The following is a 21,537-nucleotide window of genomic DNA, read 5'->3' on the forward strand; positions in this document are numbered from 1 at the left end:
GAGTCAGGGGCACTGGACAGAGTCCTCACCTGGCGTACTTCACAGAGAACCTTCAAACGTACCATCTATTCGCCAGGCTCAGTCCTCGGCCCTGCAGCAAATGCGTGGGGAGGTGATAGAGGAAAGAGGCTGATCCAGGCACTCGGGGGGAGCAGATGCGCTGGCCCTGTTCCAGGACCCATCCTTCTGTAGCTCTTCGGACTGTAACAGGCAGGGGAGCCCTGAGTGAAAGGGAAAGACAGGGAATGACTTTCTCCCTGTGTCGGGATCAGGAAGTCCAGTGGACCTTGGGCGCAATGGAAAAGTGGCTTAAAACTAGTACCTGCCGGGCGCCTGGGTGGCTCAGTTGGTTAAGCGACTGCCTTCGGCTCAGGTCATGATCCTGGAGTCCTGGGATCAAGTCCCGCATCGGGCTCCCTGCTCGGCGGGGAGTCTGCTTCTCCTTCTGACCCTCCTCCCTCTCATGTGCTCTCTCTATCTCATTCTCTCTCTCAAATAAATAAATAAAATCTTTAAAAAAAAACAAACAAAACTAGTACCTGCCGCTTACTGTACGAGGCCTTCGCACGTCTTCTCTCTCATGCTTACGAGAGCCCTGCATTATCACCAGATGAGAAACCTGAGGGTCTGAAAGGCCATATAACTCCTAGGTTGGGCGGCCCGGCCCACAGCCCTCATTTCTACACCATAACCGCTGGGGTAGGCGCCCCCGGTCCAACACACACCCCTGAAACTGCCGCTAAGCCCCCTCCCCACCACAGTGTGGTGCCACATCCAGGCGTAGCCTTCCACGGAAGTGCCTCATGCCTCAAAATTACCTCAGATCCTCCCCCAGTTACCTCTTTCCACATTAAAACTCCCATTCCCCAAGTGAATCCCTGGAAAAACAGGGTTAGGACCACAAACTGATCAGACAGCTTCTCCCTGAAGTAGAAATGCCTGGCGTGCTTCCTAGCTGTGTGGGAGTCCTGAGGGTTAGCCCCCAGCGACTCTCTTACTAGTCTAATTTCAGGGAGATAATTTTGGTAGCTAACTCTTCTTTAAATTATACCCCCCCCGCCCCAGCCGGTTTATTTCCTATAGAAGAGCCAGAAAATACTGGCATGTGTATGGCAGTTGAAGATCACTATTTCTTCCTTTCTGCCTCTTTCTGCCTCCTGTCCTGTTGAAGGAAGTTGGTCACTCTCTTGCCCCTGTCTCACCAACTTCCTGTCTGTGGCCTAGAACCGCACTGCCCCATCTCGTCCCTGTTCCTCCATGATTGGACTCCTCACACCAGGAAGGCGTGAAGGCAAGGGGTAGCCTCGGTCCTAGCAGCACTAGGGCAGAGGGTCTCTGGAATATGGCAGGGCCATGGGCAAAGCCCAGCCAGGGGAAGTTAGGCCCAGCTCTGTTCTGAGGGATTTTCAGAAGAGCCTCAGAACAGCACCTGTTCTGGCTTGGTCCTCTTCCCTCTGTTCCACTGTGGGGTTTTCTGTGGTGTTGCTTCACATGTGTGCCCTGTAAAAACACAGCCCAATAGTGAGTAGACACATCCTTCAGTGCACTGTGCCTCCTGAGTTCCTTCTGTGAACCGGGCAGCATAATGTGGCGGGGATTCCTGAGACTCCCCTATGGCGAGGGAGCCAGACCCTTCGATAAATAACTGTTCTAGGCAACCAGCCCCCTCATATAGATGCCAGCGGTGTGCTATAGAAACTGGGTGTGGACAGATTCATAGCAACTCGGGAGGGAGGATTGGAACCACCCTTGAAGAAAGAATAGCATTGCATTTAGTAAGTAGGTACTGGAAAAAATGGCTGTGCAGAAGCCCAGAAAGGGTGGGGGAAAGACTTGGAATGTTACCCTGGAGATATTGAAAGCTTTTGAACCTTAAGCTTCCACACAGTGACATGAGCAGTATCGGATGAACTTTGTTTCCAGTTGTATTTCATCTCAACAATTACTGAACAAATAGCTGGTTTGTAGATACGTCTTGTTCTATTTATATCAACACATTTTTTTAAAAGATGAAATTTGAATAACCTAACAGGATTAGAAATGGCATATTAGTAGGCCTAAAGATGCAAACGCGGAAATTTTTCAGGAAATTCGGAAAGTGCAGGGTCAGGGATATTCTCCCATGAATAGAAATTGCGTGTTCCACAAAATTACACTTAATCTGATAATAATGGTTTAACACAAAAAACTTTCCACTGTGTTCTTTCTCTGAAGGACAAGGACTAGGTAGCAATTGAAGAACATTTTATTTCAAATCTTTTATTCCTAAAATTTTCCATTTGGGGGATTCTTTTTTCTTTTTTTAATCATGCATATAACCAGCTTTTATATTTTAAGTGTCTTGAAAGTTCAACATTTCTAGGAGATAAGTAGGGTGTAAAATTAATTTTTTACTAAGGTCAGTAAATTTGTTTCAGATACCAGCTGCTTTCACTGTAGGTAAATGCAGAGACCTCCGCTCCTGCTGGGCTCCCCTTCCTGGTAAATGTGGGATCTCTCAACATCAGTGACAGAGATCCAGGCCATGCTAGGAGCAGGTGGGCAGAGCCCGGGCTCAAAGGCCATTCCTGTGACCCACGGAAATTATTATCTTTCAAGTCTATTTGGAATGACAGTGTTTGGCCTCAACTCTTCTGTTGACAAAAGGAGATTCAAACAAAACATTCATTGAAATGAAGATGTGGATGGTGTAGACTGCCAGGCCTGAGTTTGAATCCTAGTTCTGTCACTAATGACATGTATGACTTTAAACAAGATTTTTAACCCCTTTAAACAATGGGCATGGCCCCGCAGCGGGCTCCATGCTCGGCCTGTAGTCTGCTTAAGACTCTCTCCCTCTTCCTCTGCTCCTCCCCCTGCTCGTGCAGGTGCGCATGTGTGCACACACGCTCTCTCTCTCTCACTCTCTCTCTCTCTATATATATAATAAATAAATAAATCTTTAAAAAAATTTTTAAACAATGAGCATGAAGTATGAAAAGGTTCTACTCAATCCCCCTGGAATATGGGAGGTGGAAGTAGGCAAGGAAGCACCACGGAACTCAATTTGCTCATCCGTAAAATGGGGTCATAGTATTAGTTGGAGCGATTTGAAATTGCCAGTGTTCAACTGTTTTGACCTACAAAGATGGTCATTTCATTTGGTTCAACCAAATCCTTACCTTATGAAATGATTTATGTAAAGCACCAGGTCAGTGGCTGGTGAGCACCAAACAAATGGACATCTCCTGTCAGCAAAGACCTCTTGATAGTGACCCCCAGGACTCCCCAGAGGGACTGGACTCTCTGGACAGTATGTCCTCTGATCGCATGGAATAAGGAAAACAGTTCAGGATCAGACCTCCGTCTTCTCAGCTGGAAGAAGCTAGGAAAAACAGTGTGTTTTTTCTGAGCCCAGCTCTCTCATCATTAAATGAAGATAGTGGTGCCTACATTGAGTCAGCTCCAAGACAGAGAGAGAGTTTCTGTGAAGTTCTTAGCAGTGTCTTGGCTCATCATGGGCACTCAGGAAATCCTGGTTGTCCCTCCCCCGTAAGGGTAATCTTGAGGACTCTAGGGCAAAGGTGAGAGGAACCACTGTGTGTGAATCAAAAATTCCTATTGCCAAAAGCAAAAAATTCTAGAAAACTTTTCTTCATATTTTTCTTGCCACCCTTAGAACCATATTTTCTAGAATAAGAAGAAAACTTCAAGATCATTTTACAACCCCTTTATGCCAGGGACTGATGCCCAACATCATACACTGAGCTAGGAACAAACCTGGCCCCCAAATCAGGACTCCTGACATGTGGGCAGAACTCTTCCTAATAGAACAAGTGCCTTCTTACTTGTTTGGAACTCTGCCCAGGGAATATAGAGAATCTTGGAGCATTTTTTATAAATATTCATAAATAGTACTTCCCTGGGAAAGAGGGGCTCATTTATTACGGTCATTTTTTAAATACCACTAGCAGATTTTGCTATATGACATTTATCAGAATGGGGCACCAAGATAAAAAAAAAAAAAGTTTTGAAGAAGTGGAAGAAGAAAACATTGTAGACACATACATATAAGTTTAAGATTTTATTTATTTATTTGAGAGAGAATGAGATAGAGAGAGCATGAGAGGGGGGAGGGTCAGAGGGAGCAGACTCCCTGCTGAGCAAGGAGCCCGATGCGGGACTCGATCCTGGGACTCCAGGATCACGACCCGAGCCGAAGGCAGTCGCTTAACCAACTGAGCCACCCAGGCGCCCACATATAAGTTTAAAGAGAAAGAGTATGGGGAATATGAGTAGGTAAAGAGAAAGAAAAAAATTTTCTCTCAAGATCTACTTTTTTGTAGATCTTTTTGTAAAATTTTGTAAACAAAATTTTAGAACAATTAAAATCCAAGCTATTATTCAAACATCTTGAAGATCATATAACCATTTCTCTTCCTAGAATTAGCTAGCTTTAAATATTGAAATGTGGCATTTAGCTCGAGATTGCAATGACTTAACAGCTTTGAAAACACTTTTCTAGGTCCTCTGGACCCCTCGGATGCTGTCAAATGGTGTCCAGTTCTCAAGAGTCAGTCCAGATGGTGAGGAAGGTTACCCTGGAGAGTTGAAAGTCTGGGTGACATACACGCTGGATGGTGGGGAGCTTATGATCAACTATCGAGCCCAGGCCAGTCGGACCACACCGGTCAATCTGACCAACCATTCTTATTTCAACCTGGCAGGCCAGGTAAGTGGACTTTCCTCTGCTCTCCTGCTGTAGCATAAAGGGTAACTTGCCTCTTCTCTCCTGCCATGTGCTTTGTGTGACCTGGGGAGTGGCTGGAGAGACCAACCCAGGACGGAATTACTCTTGCAATGGGGTCAACCCTGGCGTTGAGGAAAAATGGCTAGCAAAGCTGCGGACTCATAGTAGGTGCTCAATAAATGGAAGTTACAAAGAAAGATAGAATGAGTACATTGTATTACCCAGAGAATTATCTCTTTCCCACATGTTCAGACAAGGAACCAGCTATTTCAAGAACTCCCTTTCGTCTCACTGTAACATGAGCTTACATTTGCTTCCTCATTCCACTCCTACCCCTAAAAGTTTCCAGTTAAGGCACTTTCCATCCTTGGAATTTTAAAAATGGGCTTGGCTCAGCCCCTTTAGACATGCTGCCAACATTTGTATGCCTCCAGCATGTAGCCCACCGTAGGAGTGCTATAGAGAGACTCCCCACCCCTCAGTAATCCCCTCTACACTACCTTATTCCCTCCTAATGGTAATATTTGAGGTTGTTGAGGAGGCTGTTACATGAAGCAGAGTAGAAAGTTTAGCTAAACTCTGTAGACTCTATCTATTACTTCCTCTTCATCTAAAAAGCTCATCATTGTCTACTATACTTGAATTGCTTTGGCATGATTTCCTACCACAAGATGATGTTCACAGCCAACTAGTAATATCTTGCATTTTTACACTCTTTTAGGAGTCTGCTGACGATGTGCTGCTTTTTTTTCCTAGGATCTTTCCAAATAGCACAAATTAATTGGTTCTTATGTAATTTCCAAAGTTCTCCCCTTAAAAATAAAGAAAGAATTCTAAACTTGCCTATTGCTTATCCTCAGAAACTTCCACCATCCTCCTTAAGATCTTAAAGACTGGGGCACCTGGGTGGCTCAGTCGGTTAAGCGTCTGCCTTCAGCTCCAGTCCTGACCCCGGGGGTCCTGGGATCAAGCTTCTTGCTCAGCAGGGAGCCTGCTTCTCCCTCCCCCTCTCCCTCTGTCTGCCGCTCCCCCTGCTGTGCTCTCTCTCTGTGTCAAATAAATAAATAAAATCTTTAAAAAAAAAAATCTTAAAGACAAACCAAAAACCAAAACCCAAACAAACATACCCAGCCATAGAGGCTCTGCAATAATGTGCATAAAGACCCTCCTTTTCTAATAAGTTCAGAAAGAAACTTGACAGAAAGAAACAATTGGTGGTTTTTTATAGGTAGTAGATCATGGTGATTTTTTACTATTTTCTACATTTTTGTATACTTAGGACATCCTATTTTATAACCTAAAGAAATAGATTCAGAAATGGAAATTATACATTAAATATGTAAGTATCTGATGATGTATTCCAATCAAGGAGACAAAATGGGAATGCAAGTTCACTATGGCTCTGTCCATTTACCAGGCAGGAGGACCCTCGCAGGTCACAGACCCACCCACAGGGGTAGTCAACGTTAACCCCCTTCTGTATACTGTCTTAGTGAGTGCAACTGGAATCCACAGCCACTAGCTTCAGGGTTGAGGATGGGAGAGGGCCATTAGCCCTTTGGGGCCCTTTGATGAGAGTGGGTGGTCACTCACCAGGCCTGGGGTCCAGGGGCCTCTGCATCTTCAGAACATCTCTTACCGTACCCAGGAAAGCATTATTATGTGTCTTAAACCCTCCCCAGGTAAATAACTCAAAACTTGATCATTTAAAATGGTCAGCTCATCTTATGTATTTTCTTGTTGCTTGTTTCTTTCTTTTTTAAATTTAATAAGCGATATGTTTGTTCTACCTGGGGCCAAATTTTGACTCATCACTTCTAAGATTGAGTGTTGATGGCCTGGGGGGAGGAGAGAACTGTGTTTTTCAAAGAATGGAAAAGGTATATGGGTTGCAGGTTGTTTGGGCTTTGTTTGTTGTCCTCCTTCCTTCCTTATCTAACCCCAAACTGGGCAATGAAGCAGCCTGGGGGGAATTTGAGATGAAAGGCAATAGTGGGGTTCCAGCCTGACTGGAGAGGTACGTCAGCAAACACCCGGGTTCTTCCATCTTCCCATTCTGCCTCTTCAGTGTTTTGGCTCTTGTCTTCGGGCTCATTGTCTCCTGGCCGCAAGATGGTTGTGACCCGCAGCTCCAGGAATCACGTCTTCGTGTAGTCGCACCCAGAGGCAAAAAAGAACCTATTCCTTTTTTTCATATCTCTAATGTTCCATTTTTAAGAATAAACAAAACTTTTCCCAGAGGCTCTCCAGCAGCCTTTGCCTCACAGTTCATGGGCCAGAAGTGTGTCCCATGCCCTGCCTAACCGAGTACCAGCAAGGGAATTGGACCACCCGGTGGGATTAGGGAGGGCGTCCTTTACCCCGAGCATATGACCCTAGCACAGGACGACTCAACAAGGCAGCGCTCTGCCAGGGGCAAACGAGGGTGCCAGGAAGGGAGGTGCGGTGGCTTGGGGTTAGTACTCGAGTGTCGGTGCTACCCTGCTCAAGGTGAGGAGAGCTGAATGAAGGCCATCCTAGTGGCAACGCATGCAGAGGTCTGTAAAGCCCCGGGCAGGCCACAGAGGGCTTTATAAATGCTTAATGTTCTGAACGAGTAGCAGCTGAGCAAAGCTAACCAAAACCAACAGTGAACCCAGAGATGGGCCTCAAGAGCTCTTGGTGGATCAGCCTTCCTTGCCAGGTTTTCATCGGCCTAGAAAGGAAATGAATCCAGCAGGAATATTCCACCAGAATGGATCACTGAATTATTCCAGGTCAGAAGAATGGTAAAATGAAGCCTGCTTCCCTTTCATAAAGGAACATAGGTGCCGCTTGGTGACCCGATGCATTAAGGGAGTGGCTCTCTCATAAATGTTCCTTTCCTTCTCCCCCAACCCAGGCTTCTTCTTAACCTCTCAGACTCCTTAGTTTATTTAGTGTGTGATTGAATCATTTTCTTCCTGCCCTAGTGCTACAAAACAAACAGAAAAAAGGAAATTCCTAAGCAGCTTTATTCATAATAGTAAAAATACTGGAAACAAGCAACAGTCTACCAAATATTCATACAATGGAATACTACTCAACCTTCGGCTGAGCATCGAGTGGATAGAGCCAGGGAAACAGTCCCCAGTTCTCTTCCCTCATCTCTGCTCCCCTCAGGCCCAGAGGCCTCTTGGGTGCTGGCAGGACCCCTGAGGCATGAGGGGATGGGAGTAGGGGGAGCCCGCCAGGAGAGACCCCTTCTAGTCTGGAGCTGCTGTAGGTGGTGGTGCAGAGCCCTCCCATTTTGGACCTACCTTCTCAGGTCAGAACAGGGACCAAACGAGTGACTAAGGTAGAGACTATGGGAACAGAGGAGAGGCCTCTGCCCTGGCCTTGCCTCCAGTCCCCTCCTACCCCTGCCCACGTGTACCCACTGGGAGGGCACAAGACCAGGGCAGTTCTTGAGGAACAGAGCCTCCTCGGAGTGTAATTAAAGCAATTTCTGGCCTGTTTAGACATAGATTCTCATGGCCTCTAAAATCCTGGCATTTCTCCTCAGGACGACTCCATTTGATTGTGTGGGCCTAAGTCTTTCTGACTAGAGGATCTGTTTCGGTTAACCCACAGGGATCTGCCTCCCTCTGCTTGCTTCTCAAGAACCCAGCTTAGCTTTCAGTTTAGCTTAGCTTGGAGTTTCTCAACCCAAGCACATTGACATGTTGGGTCACACAATTTCTTTGTTGCAGGGCTGTGCATCATAGGGCGTTGGGCAGAATTCCTGGCCTCTTCCCACCACACGCCAGTAGCTTTACCACCTCCAGTCATGACAATCAAAAATGTCTCCAGAACATTGCCAAATTTTGCCCTACGGCAAGATCATCCCCAGTTGAGAAGCACTAGTTGAGCTTAGTTTTGAGCATTCACCAAGCAGAAGCCCTCTCCCAGTTCCCCTTGCACGACTTCTGCTGTGAAGCTTGAAAATACAGTATTCAAATATAATCCTTTTTATCAGAAACCTGTATGTGTCCCTGCCAATTTCCAAGCAGCACAACATAGCTTTATTAACCGTCCTTCACAAACACCCTGGAAAAGGTAGAAAAGGAGCATCATTGGCCTGTTTTACCCTGAAGGACAAGAGATTCTAGGCTAAGTGATTTCCCTGGGGCCACTCCACGAGAACCGGAACTAGACCCCGGGCCTTCTGGCTACTGACCCATCTTTGACTCCTCCCTGCCCCCCCCGTCCCCCCCCCAAGGCAGGCTGCATCTTTAATGGAAGAGATGAGCGAGCTCCCAAATGTAGGAACTCTACTTCTGACTGCCGGGCTTCTGTCCTGTGGTACAGAGTGGGTCCCCTGGGTGGGAGCTGGGCCAGAGAAGGGGGACAGGTACCCCACCTCCAAGCCTGGAGGCAAGATGTTGGCCATCCAGCACTTGTGTGTTCCAGGTCAACAACTATTGCTCTTCTGTTTGCCTAGCATGTGGGGAGAGTGGGAGAAACCCCTCTGTTAATAAGCCAAAGTTGAAAAGTCTTTCAAACCACTGATGTCTCTCTGACTTTTCACACTCGTAATTCCACTTAGACAAGAAGATGCATGCTGGGGTCACCCTCAAAAACTTCTTCCACATATATCAGTTGCTATGTTGAGGACCTATCTACCTACGCTTAAATGAACATATTAATCATCGCCATAGGTCAAATGGGATTTCTAAAGTGTTTGTCAATGCCTGAAAACATTTCTGCAGAGAAGTTAAAAAGCAAAAATACCTGGGGCGCCTCGGTCACTCAGGCGGTTAAGTGTCCAACTCTTGATTTCCACTCAGGTCATGATCTCAGGGTCGTGGGATCAAGCCCTGCATGGGTCTCCTCGCTGAGCACTGAGCGCTGAGCATGGAATCTGCTTGGGATACTCTCTCCCTCTTCCTCTGTCCCTCCCCCCACCCCACCTCCCAGCTCACGTGCTCTCTCTCTCTCAAATAAATAAATCTTAAAAAAAAAAAGCAAAAATACAAAATAAGACTAAGCATTAGATCTTCTTTTCTTTCTCTACCTTTCTGTCCCAGGGTTCCCCAAACATATACGACCATGAAGTCACTATAGAAGCTGATGCCTTTTTGCCTGTGGATGAAACCCTGATTCCTACAGGTTGGTGAACTTCAACGTTTTTACAGGAATGCAGAGCTGCGGTGTGATTGGGAGAGTACCGAAACCTCATTTACCTAAATTTATTTTCTCTGTTGGCCCGCCAAATTGCCTATAATTACCATGATTAGTCATTTATGTGGGTTAAGGTTGGGTGGCCATATAATTAAACACCCAAGCCAGGACACTTTTGAGAGGGAAAGGGGATGCTATTAATAATTAAGCTTGGGCAACTGGGCAGTTCTAAACAAACTGGGTCAGACGGCCATCCTAGCTGAGCCGTAGACGGCAAGAGTTCTCTGCTAAAATGTAAATCAGGTACTTCTTAGCACCTCAGCGGAGCTAAATTTACCTAAGCATTACCTCCCCAATGCAGGACACTGACAGAACACAACTTGGCTTTAGATGGAGGAGGAAAGGTTGGACCCCGGGGAGGACAATGCATATGTCACCTCTGAGACACAGTTGGGGGGGTGGGGTAGCATGGAGAGTCCACAGTATCAAAACGGAAGGTGAGGTGTTACCAAACTCAAGCCTTATGGGGTGTGTGTGTGTGGGAGGGCGCCTCCTAGGTTAACTGGATTGAGATCATCTTGGTTATTATTATATGTGATCAAAACTACCTTAGTTCAAATAGGCAAATCCATAGCTCCGTAGAGATAGAAAGTAGATTAGGAGGTTGCCAGGGGCTGGGGACAAAGGGAATGGAGAGTGACAATTGGTACAAGATTTTTTTGGTAGGGGGTGATGAAAAGATTCTGGAATTAGATAGTGGTGATGGTAATATCCTGTAAATATACTAAACATCTGTAAATATACTAAACACTACTGAACTGTGTACTTTAAAAGGGTGAATTTTGTGGTATGTGGATTATATCTCAACTAAAAACAAGAAAGAAAGAAACAAACAAACAAACTTGGTTTCTGTGTTGTCTCCAGGATTAAGTGGTGTAGATTTGTACTAGATTGCAGGTGTACTGCCATCTGCCTCCAGGGGACAGATGGATGACAGCAAGGTGGCTCGCAGGGGTGCTGTTGTTTGTGGCAGCTTATAGAAATTTACTTGAGGTAATTAACCCAAAGCAGTAGATAAATATTCTTATTTAGGTTTCATTAAAATCAGAGCTGAGGGGGCGCCTGGGTGGCTCGGTCGTTAAGCGTCTGCCTTCGGCTCAGGTCATGATTCCAGGGTCCTGGGATCGAGCCCCGCATTGGGCTCCAGCCCCGCATTGGGCTCCCTGCTCTGGAGGGAAGCCTGCTTCTCCCTCTCCCACTCCCCCTTCTTGTGTTCCTGCTCCCGCTGTGTCTCTCTCTGTCAAATAAATAAATAAAATCTTTAAAAAAAAAAATCAGAGCTCAGGTAAGTGTAGAAGGCTTAGCCAGAGAAAAAGTAAACAAAAGCAGAGGATGAAGGGAAAGAAGAGCAGAAATCCAGAACCACACAAACACTTTTGCATGCGCTCTGCTTCCCCTGGGAAGAAGAGCTGCTGCCTGCTGCCCCTTGCTTGGCTGGCCAAGATCTCCTGCCTGTGTGACAGCAACTTAGAGGTGCCAGGTCGGAGCCCCTTTGTCAGAGCACTGCTGTCTTGTGTTCCACTCTCTTAGGCATCCGTTCAGAGCTCCAGCCTTCCATCAGCCCATCCGTTGGCACCTACTCTTGGAAGGTCAGGAAGGCCTTTCCCCCTGTTCCCAACCCCTGGAAGGGTGCTGCTACTTCTTTGCTTGTCTCCTCTGCTAGTAAAGAGCTTAGAATGACAGAATATGAGCACTCTGAAGCCAAGGGCATCATCATAATCAAATAATCAAGTTTTATATCACCACTAGTAAGATGCGTTGTACCCTCCTCATATGATGTCCTGGAAAAGCACATCATCTGTGTCATATTCTGTCAGAAATGCCTAACGCCATTCCATTCAGAAGGCATCACGTGAACCCAGTTGAGGGACAGTCTACAAAATAATTAAGCAGTACTCTTCAGGGGTGTCAAGGTCATGCTGGCCTTGAAGCAAGACTGAAGAATGGTCACAGAAGAGACTAAGGAGGCAAGGACAACTAAATGCAATGGGAGATCCTGGACTGGATCCTGAGCCAGAAAGAGGACCTTAGTGGGAACACTGGTGAAATTCTAGTGAAGCGTGTAGTTAATAGTACTGAACCAGTGTTAATTTCTTAGTTGTGATCATTGTACCACGGTTATCTATGATGTTAACATTGGGGAAAGGACAGGTATACAGAGATGTACTTTTTTTTTTTTAAGATTTTATTTTTAAGAAATCTCTACCCTCAGCGTGGGGCTCAGACTCACAATCGTGAGATCAGGAGTCGCATGCCGCACTGACTGAGCCAGCCAGGCACCCCCAGAGATGTACTATTTTTGTAACCTCTCTGATGTCTAAAATTATTTCAAATTTTTTTAAAAAAATTTTTAAAAGCCCAGGGCTCCAAGTAAGATATTTTAATTTTCCTGGACACCTGCCTTACTTTATAGGTAAGGGCTTTTGTTTTATTTGGGTGTCTTTAATAAAATAATGGGGTTGTGTTTATGGCCACCAGTTCAAAATTTGTATGAGGAAAATGGTAAGAATGTGAGCCTGCGTGCTAAGCAGCAACTCCTGTGAACAGCAGGAATTAGAAACCCAGAAATATAGGGACTACAGAGCTCATTAGAATAATAACGAGAAATCAAGATAAATGGATTAAAAATTTGTGCATCGCAGTTTTCCTTGCTCCAGGGCTGGGTTTAAAGGCTTTTACATTTTTCTTGGTAACATGTGTCATCTTCTGATATTTGCGTGACTCAGCGTGAGGATGAGTAACCAGCCCATCCTGTCCTAGATGCCACAGGATTGCATTAGAACTCCGTATTGTGAACTCCAAAGGGAAAATGGTGGCAGCTGCTGGTTTGTGACTGAAAAGGAAGGAAATGAATTCAGTAGCTTTTAGGTGGAGGTGATGAAATTAGTGCATATTTATTTGTGTATATTTATAAAATCTTATGTTGTCCTGTTGCATTTTGATCAGATGAAAATCACAAAAATGCGTAATTCATGCCGTGTAAAGATTATTTGTCATGATGGTAAGAGAGAATTGTGGCAAAGCACCGTAGAGCTCAGCATGTAGTCTAATGGGATGCAGAAAACTCATGGTCAGCTCAGGTCTGCACTGTGAATGGTTTTAGGATCAAATTCTATACTTTGTACTAATTTTGAACAGGGCTGTAAGGGCTCTGGACCCTGGGAGTCAAGAGCCCTGGTTTTGGTCTGGGCTCTGCCGTTAACTCGCTAGGCAACCTTCAGTGTATGTGTAATGCTTTAACATTTAACTTCCCTACGCCCTCATTTCCTTTTCTGCAAATGGGAGGGATGTTGAACTCAATCCAACAATATGGACCTGTAAATTTTCTTTAAAAAATAATTTGAGGGGCGCCTGGGTGGCTCAGTCGGTTAAGCGACTGCCTTCGGCTCAGGTCATGATCCCAGGGTCCTGGGATCAAGTCCCACATCGGGCTCCCTGCTCTGCAGGGAACCTGCTTCTCCCTCTCCCCCTCCCCCTGCTTGTGTTCCCTCTCTCGCTGTGTCTCTCTCTGTCAAATAAATAAATAAAATCTTAAAAAATAAAAAAAATAAAAATAATTTGAGAGACTTACATGGGGTTGCCCAACTTTTCATTTTGCCAAGTTGGAAAGCAATCATAAATATAGGGCTATTAAAACTAATGGGAATGTATGTATATATATTTCAATTTAAAAAAATAATTTAAACTAACCGGGGTAATAATGAGGGACAGAAATAAAGAGACTAGTGATGCCTGGCTGGTTTAGTCAGTAGAGCATGTGACTCTCAATCTTGAGATCCTGAGTTCAAATCCCATGTTGGGCGTGGAGCCTATTGGGGGGGAAAAAAAAAGGAAGAAATAGACTACTTTTATTTTTTTTAAAACCCAAGCTGCCGTTTATAATCACCATCTTTTTATAAAAGAAAATATTTTAATAGCACAAAAGTGGGGAAATTTTAATCTCAGAATAAAGAACACCCCTTTAAATTGAATTCATCTTGCTTTTTAAAGAAATGTGATAGATTATCCAAATACATCTCTGTTTTCTGTAGACCAGTAAAAATGTTATCATGGACTCATGATTATGAACCAGTAATTGGTCTGAAAGATCACTTGAAGTGCTTACATTCCATGATTCTACAAGGCTCTTATTTATAACATCTTACTGCTATTTTTCTGCCACCCTTCAAATCCATTAGAACTCTGTCATGAAAGCAGAGTTTTCATGTTGCAACAAGTTCAGAGCACATACAAAAATCCGTAAGTCTCTTTTACCTATCCATACATTAGCCAGTCCTACAGAAGCTATGTCTGCCCAGTGACACTTCAATTGAAATTATAGGGTTTTCTTCCTCCCCTTTGTCAGAAATGTGTAAGGAACAAATGAATTGTATGTTTCCTTCGGAACTGCCTCCAGAAATGGGCGGTCACTTCCACTCTGCCCTGCCCTGATGGAAGAATTCATAGGTCTGACCCTCTTTCAGCCAAGAACAAATCTCTGGGAGCCCAGATTTCATCGGATTCTTAACCCTGACCCAAAGCCCATGAGTGTGTGGCTTAACTCAGACCAGTCCAAAGTCATTTGGTCATTTGGAAATGCCTCCCCTCTGCTGCTGGGCTCACCAGCAATCGACAGTCTAGTGAAAGAGTCAGCCAGAATATTATCCATTAACCTGGAAAATGTCAGGATAGATAGAACTCAGAGACTTGCTTCAGAGGAAAAGCGCAGCCTGGGGGCTCCCAGATGGAGGAGATGTGAGTTAAATAAAACCTGCAAGGGCAGGTGGAGATTTGCCAGGCAACGAGGAGAAAGGTGTTCTGGATACCAGGCAACGAGGAGAAAGGTGTTCTGGATAGAGAAGAACAAGGAAAGGGAGTACAGGAACAGCAGGACTATGCTCAGGAAAGCGCTGCTCTTCTGAAGGATCCGGGGTGTGCTCTCAGTGGCAGAAAATCAACGGGCGCAGAGGGGTTGGCTGGGACCATGTCAGATCTGCACCAGGCTCTCGTATGGCTGCAATCCTGGATGGCCCTGGATGACCCTAGGCTGGCCTAGAGTTCAAGGCTGATCTACACAGGGCAGACTCACAGGTGTACTTGAGTCCAGTCTTAAACTTCCGGACATTGAGCCAGAAGTGGACTGAACCACAAGGCCACTTCCTTGAGGCATACAAGAAACCTGTTAGACCAGTCATACTCGGTTAAGAGTTCTGGGGATTGGTATGCAGTATTAGAGATTGTGGTTGTGCTGAATTGAGAAAAAGGAAGATACTGTTTATTTGTGAGGTGAGGTGAAGGTTTATGATAATAATAGCTAATATTTCAGAGAGGACTTTATAAATGGTAATCCATACCAGAATCCTATAACGATTCTTTTTTTTTTTTAAGATTTTATTTATTCATCAGAGAGAGAGAGACAGAGGCAGGCAGAGGGAGAAGCAGGCTCCCCACTGAGCAAGGAGCACGATGTGGGACTCGATCCCAGGACCCGGGGATCATGACCTGAGCTGAAGGCAGACGCTTAACCGACTGAGCCACCCAGGCGTCCCTCCTATAACGATTCTTATTTAACAGATCAAGAACCTGGAATCTGGGAAGTGTCAGTAACTTACTGGGGATGACCCAGTTAACAAGTGGTGGGAAGCTGGGATTCAAACCTAGGGAGACTGGTATTCAAACTCAGCTCTTCACTACACCCATACTCTGCAGACCCTACCATGTGGTTAGATGTTGAGAAGGGTTCTGGGATGGGGTGGGGTGGGAGAGGAAAGAAAAGTCATTTCTTGATGATATAGATAGACAAGATCACCATGTGGTCATGACCTGGGAACTAAGCCAGGAAAAAAAAAAGCTACCTTCAACAGTTGTCAGTTCTCATTTCTTTTCTACGTTTTATAGAAGTAGCCTTATAGCTTCTCTCTTTTTCTCCCTTTATTTTGACTTTTCTGCAAAGAAAGCAGAAAACAAGTTATATTGGAAAGGGGAGGAAAAAAGAAAGACAAAGATGGAGCGTCAAGAGGCTTGCCTGAGAGTAAAGAGCATGAGTGGAAGTGCCTGGCCATGTTAGACTGGCCAGGAAGGGAATGTGGAAAAGGAACAACTCCAGAACAGTCCGGTTTAAAGCTCAGAATTATTCTCCGCGCCCCTCAGTAACCTCGGAGGTCATGGCACTGTTGCAGTGTCGTACCTTGTTTGGTGACACATCCCTTGTCCTGCTTGTTCTCGGTCTTCTCACCTACCAGCTCCTGTCATGAGCAGGCTATTGTTGCAGATCTACCGTCTTCCACGGGCCATCTCTGTTGAAGGGGGTAGGAAGTTCACCGACATAATAGAAGAAAAGCTTCACCGTGTACCTGGGTAGCTTTCGGTCATGTGGAAGATTCACTTACAATGAGATGCCTCATTTAACCAGCAGGGTGCTGGGCAGTGAGTTCATTCTAGACCCTTTGGCTCTCCCTGGCTTTCCCTGGGGCTGCTGCCTGGTCGCAGGGAGCCCTGCAGAGGTTAGCGGGCCACGCTGGTCTCCTTGTGTGTGAATGCCTTTTACTCTACCATCAAATATTTTAGGCACCGTCCCCCATCCTCTGCTTTCCACCCCAAATCCTTGTGCCTTTGGGTTTTTTTTAGATTTCTTATTTTAGGGTCATAAAAATCCTCATTATTTTTACTTGGAGCTCCCAGAGAGAAAAGTCGCTCTTATCATCATTGTACAAAAGAAGAAACCGAGAACTCCACCTGCACCCAGGATCCCAAGAAGAGACAGCCACGAAACATGTCTGAAAGGGTAGCTCTGCGGGAGAATTTGTGGTGGATTTGGAGGAAGCTCGGGGCAACACTGTATAACCATGAGGACTTTTATCAGATCAGTCTTTGAATTCTGTGCCATTTTGTCCCAAATGCTTCATCTGACAAATGGCAATTTCTGTAGCTTCATTGAGCCAGCCTCCTCTTGACTTTCTGCCAAGGCCCCCTAGGCTTGCTTCGAAGCTCATGTCTTTCTGTGATACAAAGATGTTTAATAGTCCCAGGCTCCTGCCTTTTGTGACTATTAATTTTTACTTATGTTTGTGTTTCAACTCCTTCTTTTTGTTTGCCCTTCCTAGAAACTATTTCTGAGGGAAATGCTGATGCAGATCTAAACTTTGCAGGCGTTTTTCACCTTGGTCATAGATAATCGGTAAATAATTTTTCAGGTGAAGGGAAAGCCCACTGTCACAAAAAAGTAGCACCTCTTATTGTACAGTAGCGGTGATACTGTGGCCGAGGTAGTCGGTAAAAAGGGACCTTCCCCCTCCCCGTGTGTGTTGGGGGGGAGGGGCAGAGCCTTGGCCTCCATTTTGCCTGTTGCAGGCTCACCGATTAGGCCTCATCACACAGAAAGGAAAGGGTTGCCTTGGCATAGTGTTTGAGGGAGCCAAAGAAAGCACATATCATGAAATCCCCTTGTCTTAAACTCATAGCCCCCCTTTAGACCTCTCACCCAGGCAGCACCCTCAGACCTCTGGCGGCCTCAGGCCCCTGTTTTGCTCCTGGCTTTCTTCCTGTTGGCAATCTGGGGAGCACAGAAAATGTCTTCAGTCCTCTCGGTCAGTAAGACATAGAAGACAACAGCCTGCATTACGTGGCTTCTTCGTTCTCCCCTTTTCTGTGCGCTCCTATTAAAAAGCTATCCTTGGGGCGTCTGGGTGGCTCAGTTGTTAAGCGTCCGCCTTCGGCTCAGGTCATGATCCCAGGGTCCTGGGATCGAGCCCCGCATCGGCTCCCTGCTCCGCGGGAAGCCAGCTTCTCCCTCTCCCACTCCCCCAGCTTGTGTTCCCTCTCTCGCTGTGTCTCTCTCTGTCAAATAAATAAAATCTTTAAAAAATAAAAAAATAATAAAAAATAATAAAAATAATAAGAAGCTATCCTTTTCCCAAAGCTCAGTGGAAAATCCTCAGCAAGTGTGGGGGTAGCAGAAGCCTTCAAAGGGGCCCATTCAAATCAAATCACCCCCACCCCCCCACCCCCCACCCCGCTTTCCCCCTGGAAATTTCTGCCATTTTGTCATTCCTGGAGGCTTCCAGGCAAATGCAGGCAAACAATATCCTTTGTGTGTTAGGCTGCAAGACTCTAGCGTCTTTGCTTTTTTTTTTTCTGGGGAAAAAAAAAAAAGAAGAAGGCTAGAATCCATCACCTGGCTTCTGAAGCTACTGCTCTGGATGTAATCCTGGGCACTTTGGAGCTGGTAGGGGTGTTGGGTCCCGGGGTCCTCGCTCACAGGTGTCTCCTGCAGCACGGCTGCACCGTCGGAAGGCTTCTGCAAGGCTGCAGGCTTGGTTCACCTGAAGACCAAGAGCAGCGTCTGCAGCTAAGCTGTCAGGCTGGGTTTGCACGTCAGCAGTTAGTTTAGCTTTGCTTCTGAGCAGTTGTCCTTCCCTACTTTAAAAAAAAAAAAAATGCAGCCCATAAAGCATCTGCCACTACTTAGGATGGGCTCATACTCTGTTACTGGGGCATCTTCAGATCGTCTTGAGTGTATATTTGTATTTGTTGTTGTCGGGGCTGTCCCTGTAGTTTCCCAAAAGGGCAACTCCCAGAAGCTCTTTATCAGGAAGGACCAGTGTATAGTCGGTGTCCACAGACAGAGAACATTCCAGTACCAGATCTCTGTGCAGCCATGTTGGGCATGTAGCTTCAGGACCCGGGTCTAGTTGTCCTGTCCTGGGGCAACAAGAGGAAATCGGTTCCTAGAGCTCTGCTCAGGTACGAAGCCAGCTAAGTGTGAGCAGGTGAGAAAATTCTGGCCTTCTGTTTCCCCGGGGATTAATTCATTCCCAGGGTTGTAAACATTATACGTCCCCTTTTCGCTTTATAGAACTGTGAGACTTGGAGGCAGTGTGGGCAACCTGCCCAGCAAGATATTATCATGTACACAACATTGTGCAGAACCAAGCACGTGTCTTTATAGGCGTTTGCCGCACCCAGGTTTCTTTTTCTTTTCTTTTAATGTTGCTGTTCTTTACTTACAGTCGTAGATGAGGAATTAAGAAAGCAAAAAATGAATGCTTTGACTAGGTTTTTGCCTCTTACAGTAACATTAGTAAAATTCTATCTTATTCTTTTCCTTGAGAAAAGGTACCTTTTATTTTTATAGAAATCTACACAACCCACTCTGTCCCCCAGCCCATCTGTGTTCACTTGCTGTTCTTGCTGCTCTCGGTTTTTGAAAGCGCCTTCTAAAATTACATGAAAGCAACCCCATTTTGACAAGATTAGAATTCTGGTACGAAAGGCTTACCATGAGGCTGTGGAGAAAGGCCCAGCGAAAACCTTTGTATTTTATTTCACCCTCTCTGGGTTCAACCTACATTTCAGTCAATTTTATAATTACTTCCCTAGGGCAAGTCTAAGTCTCTGCCCTGGAGAAATAACAAATTCCAAAGTAGTCTCCCAGTTCAAAGATGGTGCAAATGAAGACTGTTTTGATCTACATGTTTTTTTGTTTTTTGGGTTTTTTTTAAAGATTTTATTTATTTGACAGAGAGAGACACAGCGAGAGAGGGAACACAAGCAGGGGGAGTGGCAGAGGGAGAAGCAGGCTTCCCGCGGAGCAGGGAGCCCGACGTGGGGCTCGATCCCAGGACCCTGGGATCATGACCTGAGCCGAAGGCAGCCGCTTAACTGACTGAGCCACCCAGGCGCCCCTGATCTACATGTTTTAATCATTCTGGAGCTTCTTACAGAAAATTCCTTTAGACTGGGGCGCCTGGGTGGCTCAGTTGGTTGAGCGGCTGCGTTCGACTCAGGTCATGATCCTGGGGTCCTGGATCGAGCCCCACGTCCGGCTCCCTGCTCAGCGGAGAGCCTGCTTCTCCCTCTCCCTCTGCCTACTTGTGCTCTCTATCTCTCTGTCAAATAAATAAATAAAATCTTTAAAAAAAAAAATTCCTTTAGACTTTATATGATTCTAAAATGTTGGACATAGTACTAATTTCAAACCTACTCCAGTATGCATCCTCTTTCTTTGCATCCCACTCCCCCACCCCGTATTGTTAGTCACCAGGTGCTGTCGATTTTTTAAACTAAGACTGTTTTTTTTTTTTAGAGAATTTTTAGGTTCACAGCAAAATTGAGCAGAAGGTACCGAGATTTCCCATATACCCATGCCCCCACATATGCACAACCCCCCTCTTTTCAACATCCCCCACCAGAGTGGAGCATTTGTTACAACTTGATGAACCTACATTGACATATCATCCCCCAAAGTTCATAGTTTACATTAGGGTTCACTCTTGGACAAATGTAGAATGACATGTATCCATCATAATGATAGCACACAGAGTATTCGCTGCCCTAAAAGTCCTCTGGACATAATATTAGTTTCAACCATCCATCAGTATACTTCCTCTTTCCTTTTGAGTCTCCCTTCCCCCCAGTATTGTTAATCATCCAGTCGTGCTGATTTTTAACTCCTAAGTATTTCTCGAATCTGTCTCTTCAGTGTGTATTATTGATTATATTGTTCTATTTCCATCATCACTATCCTGGTTAGGCTGTCTTTTCTTGTCTAGATCACTGCCTGGCTTGTATTATGAGTTTCACAAATTGGGATCAGTGGATGACAAATGAATCTGGAAAATAGCTCTCTAACTGGGGGGGAAAAAAAATCTCTTTAGATCTAGCCTCCATCTGGTTACTAAAGTTATCTATCTAAAATGCAAATCTTGCTTTGATACCCTAGGCTTAAAAACCTTTTAGGTGGGGACGCCTGGGTGGCTCAGTCGGTTGGGCGTCTGCCTTCAGCTCAGGTCATGATCCCAGGGTCCTGGGATCGAGTCCCACATCAGGCTCCCTGCTCCGCGGGGAGCCTGCTTCTCCCTCTGCCTCTCTCTCTCTATCTCTCATGAATAAATAAATAAAATCTTTAAAAAAAAAAAAACCTTTTAGGTGGCTCCCAGGCCACACACCAGCTGCCTCAGACCCATCTCCCGGCGTGCCTCACTCATATCCCACACACCTGCCACCCACAGGGACCACCCAACTCCCCCTTCTCGGTTGCATAAAACCCCTGCTCTTCAAGTCTATACTTTCTCCTTAGAAGTCTTTTCCCCACTTCCTGCAAACAATAGATTCTTTGGTGTTCAAGGTTTGTGTGAGGACAGAAACTGTTTAGAGCTCACCCTGTGCCCAGAGCTCACCTTTCTTATCTTCCCTTCCACAAGTCAGCCTGAGATGATCTAGCAGGATTTAGTTACAAGTCTAAAGTAGGGAGTTGGAGGGAGCTTCAGGCTTGGTCTCTTTGGCTTAAAGCTAGAAAACTGTGCTAAACACAAAAATGAAACCCAGTAAGAGCCAGGCTGTACGTTCTAGGAACAGGTACTCCCTCCTTTCCCTACACTCAGTCTCTCTCCAGTCTTCTCCCTTCTTGACATCTGTTTTCAACAGAGCATATGAACACAACAGGGCAGGATAACCGGGATTCAGAAAACCTGGACACCGGGCTCCATTCTACTACCCACCAGCTGTGTGCTCGAGTCAGCCAGGAAAACTCGCTGAGCCTCATAAGCTAATCTGCTAACTCTCATCAGATGGGCGTTATATCAGTTGAACTCTGAAATCCAGTCAGTTTCTAACCCTGATTCAGAGACTCCGTGGAGCCTCTAACCCAG

At 45.6% G+C, this 21,537-nt stretch overlaps 1 protein-coding gene across 2 annotated transcripts in view; it reads left to right on the top strand.

Annotated features, from left to right (window-relative positions):
- The window catches only part of GALM (galactose mutarotase), a 53,162-nt gene that overhangs the window by 11,443 nt on the left and 20,182 nt on the right, over nt 1–21,537 (top strand). For both annotated transcript variants that reach the window (XM_035000948.1, XM_035000949.1), the window contains exons 3-4: nt 4,505–4,711; nt 9,757–9,838. In XM_035000948.1, coding sequence (XP_034856839.1) covers nt 4,505–4,711; nt 9,757–9,838 — 289 coding nt within the window. The remainder of the gene's footprint in view (nt 1–4,504; nt 4,712–9,756; nt 9,839–21,537) is intronic.

The sequence above is a fragment of the Mirounga leonina genome, unplaced genomic scaffold, assembly GCF_011800145.1.
Source record: "Mirounga leonina isolate KUSES-001 unplaced genomic scaffold, KU_Mleo_1.0 Mir_125, whole genome shotgun sequence".
Taxonomy (NCBI): domain Eukaryota; kingdom Metazoa; phylum Chordata; class Mammalia; order Carnivora; family Phocidae; genus Mirounga; species Mirounga leonina.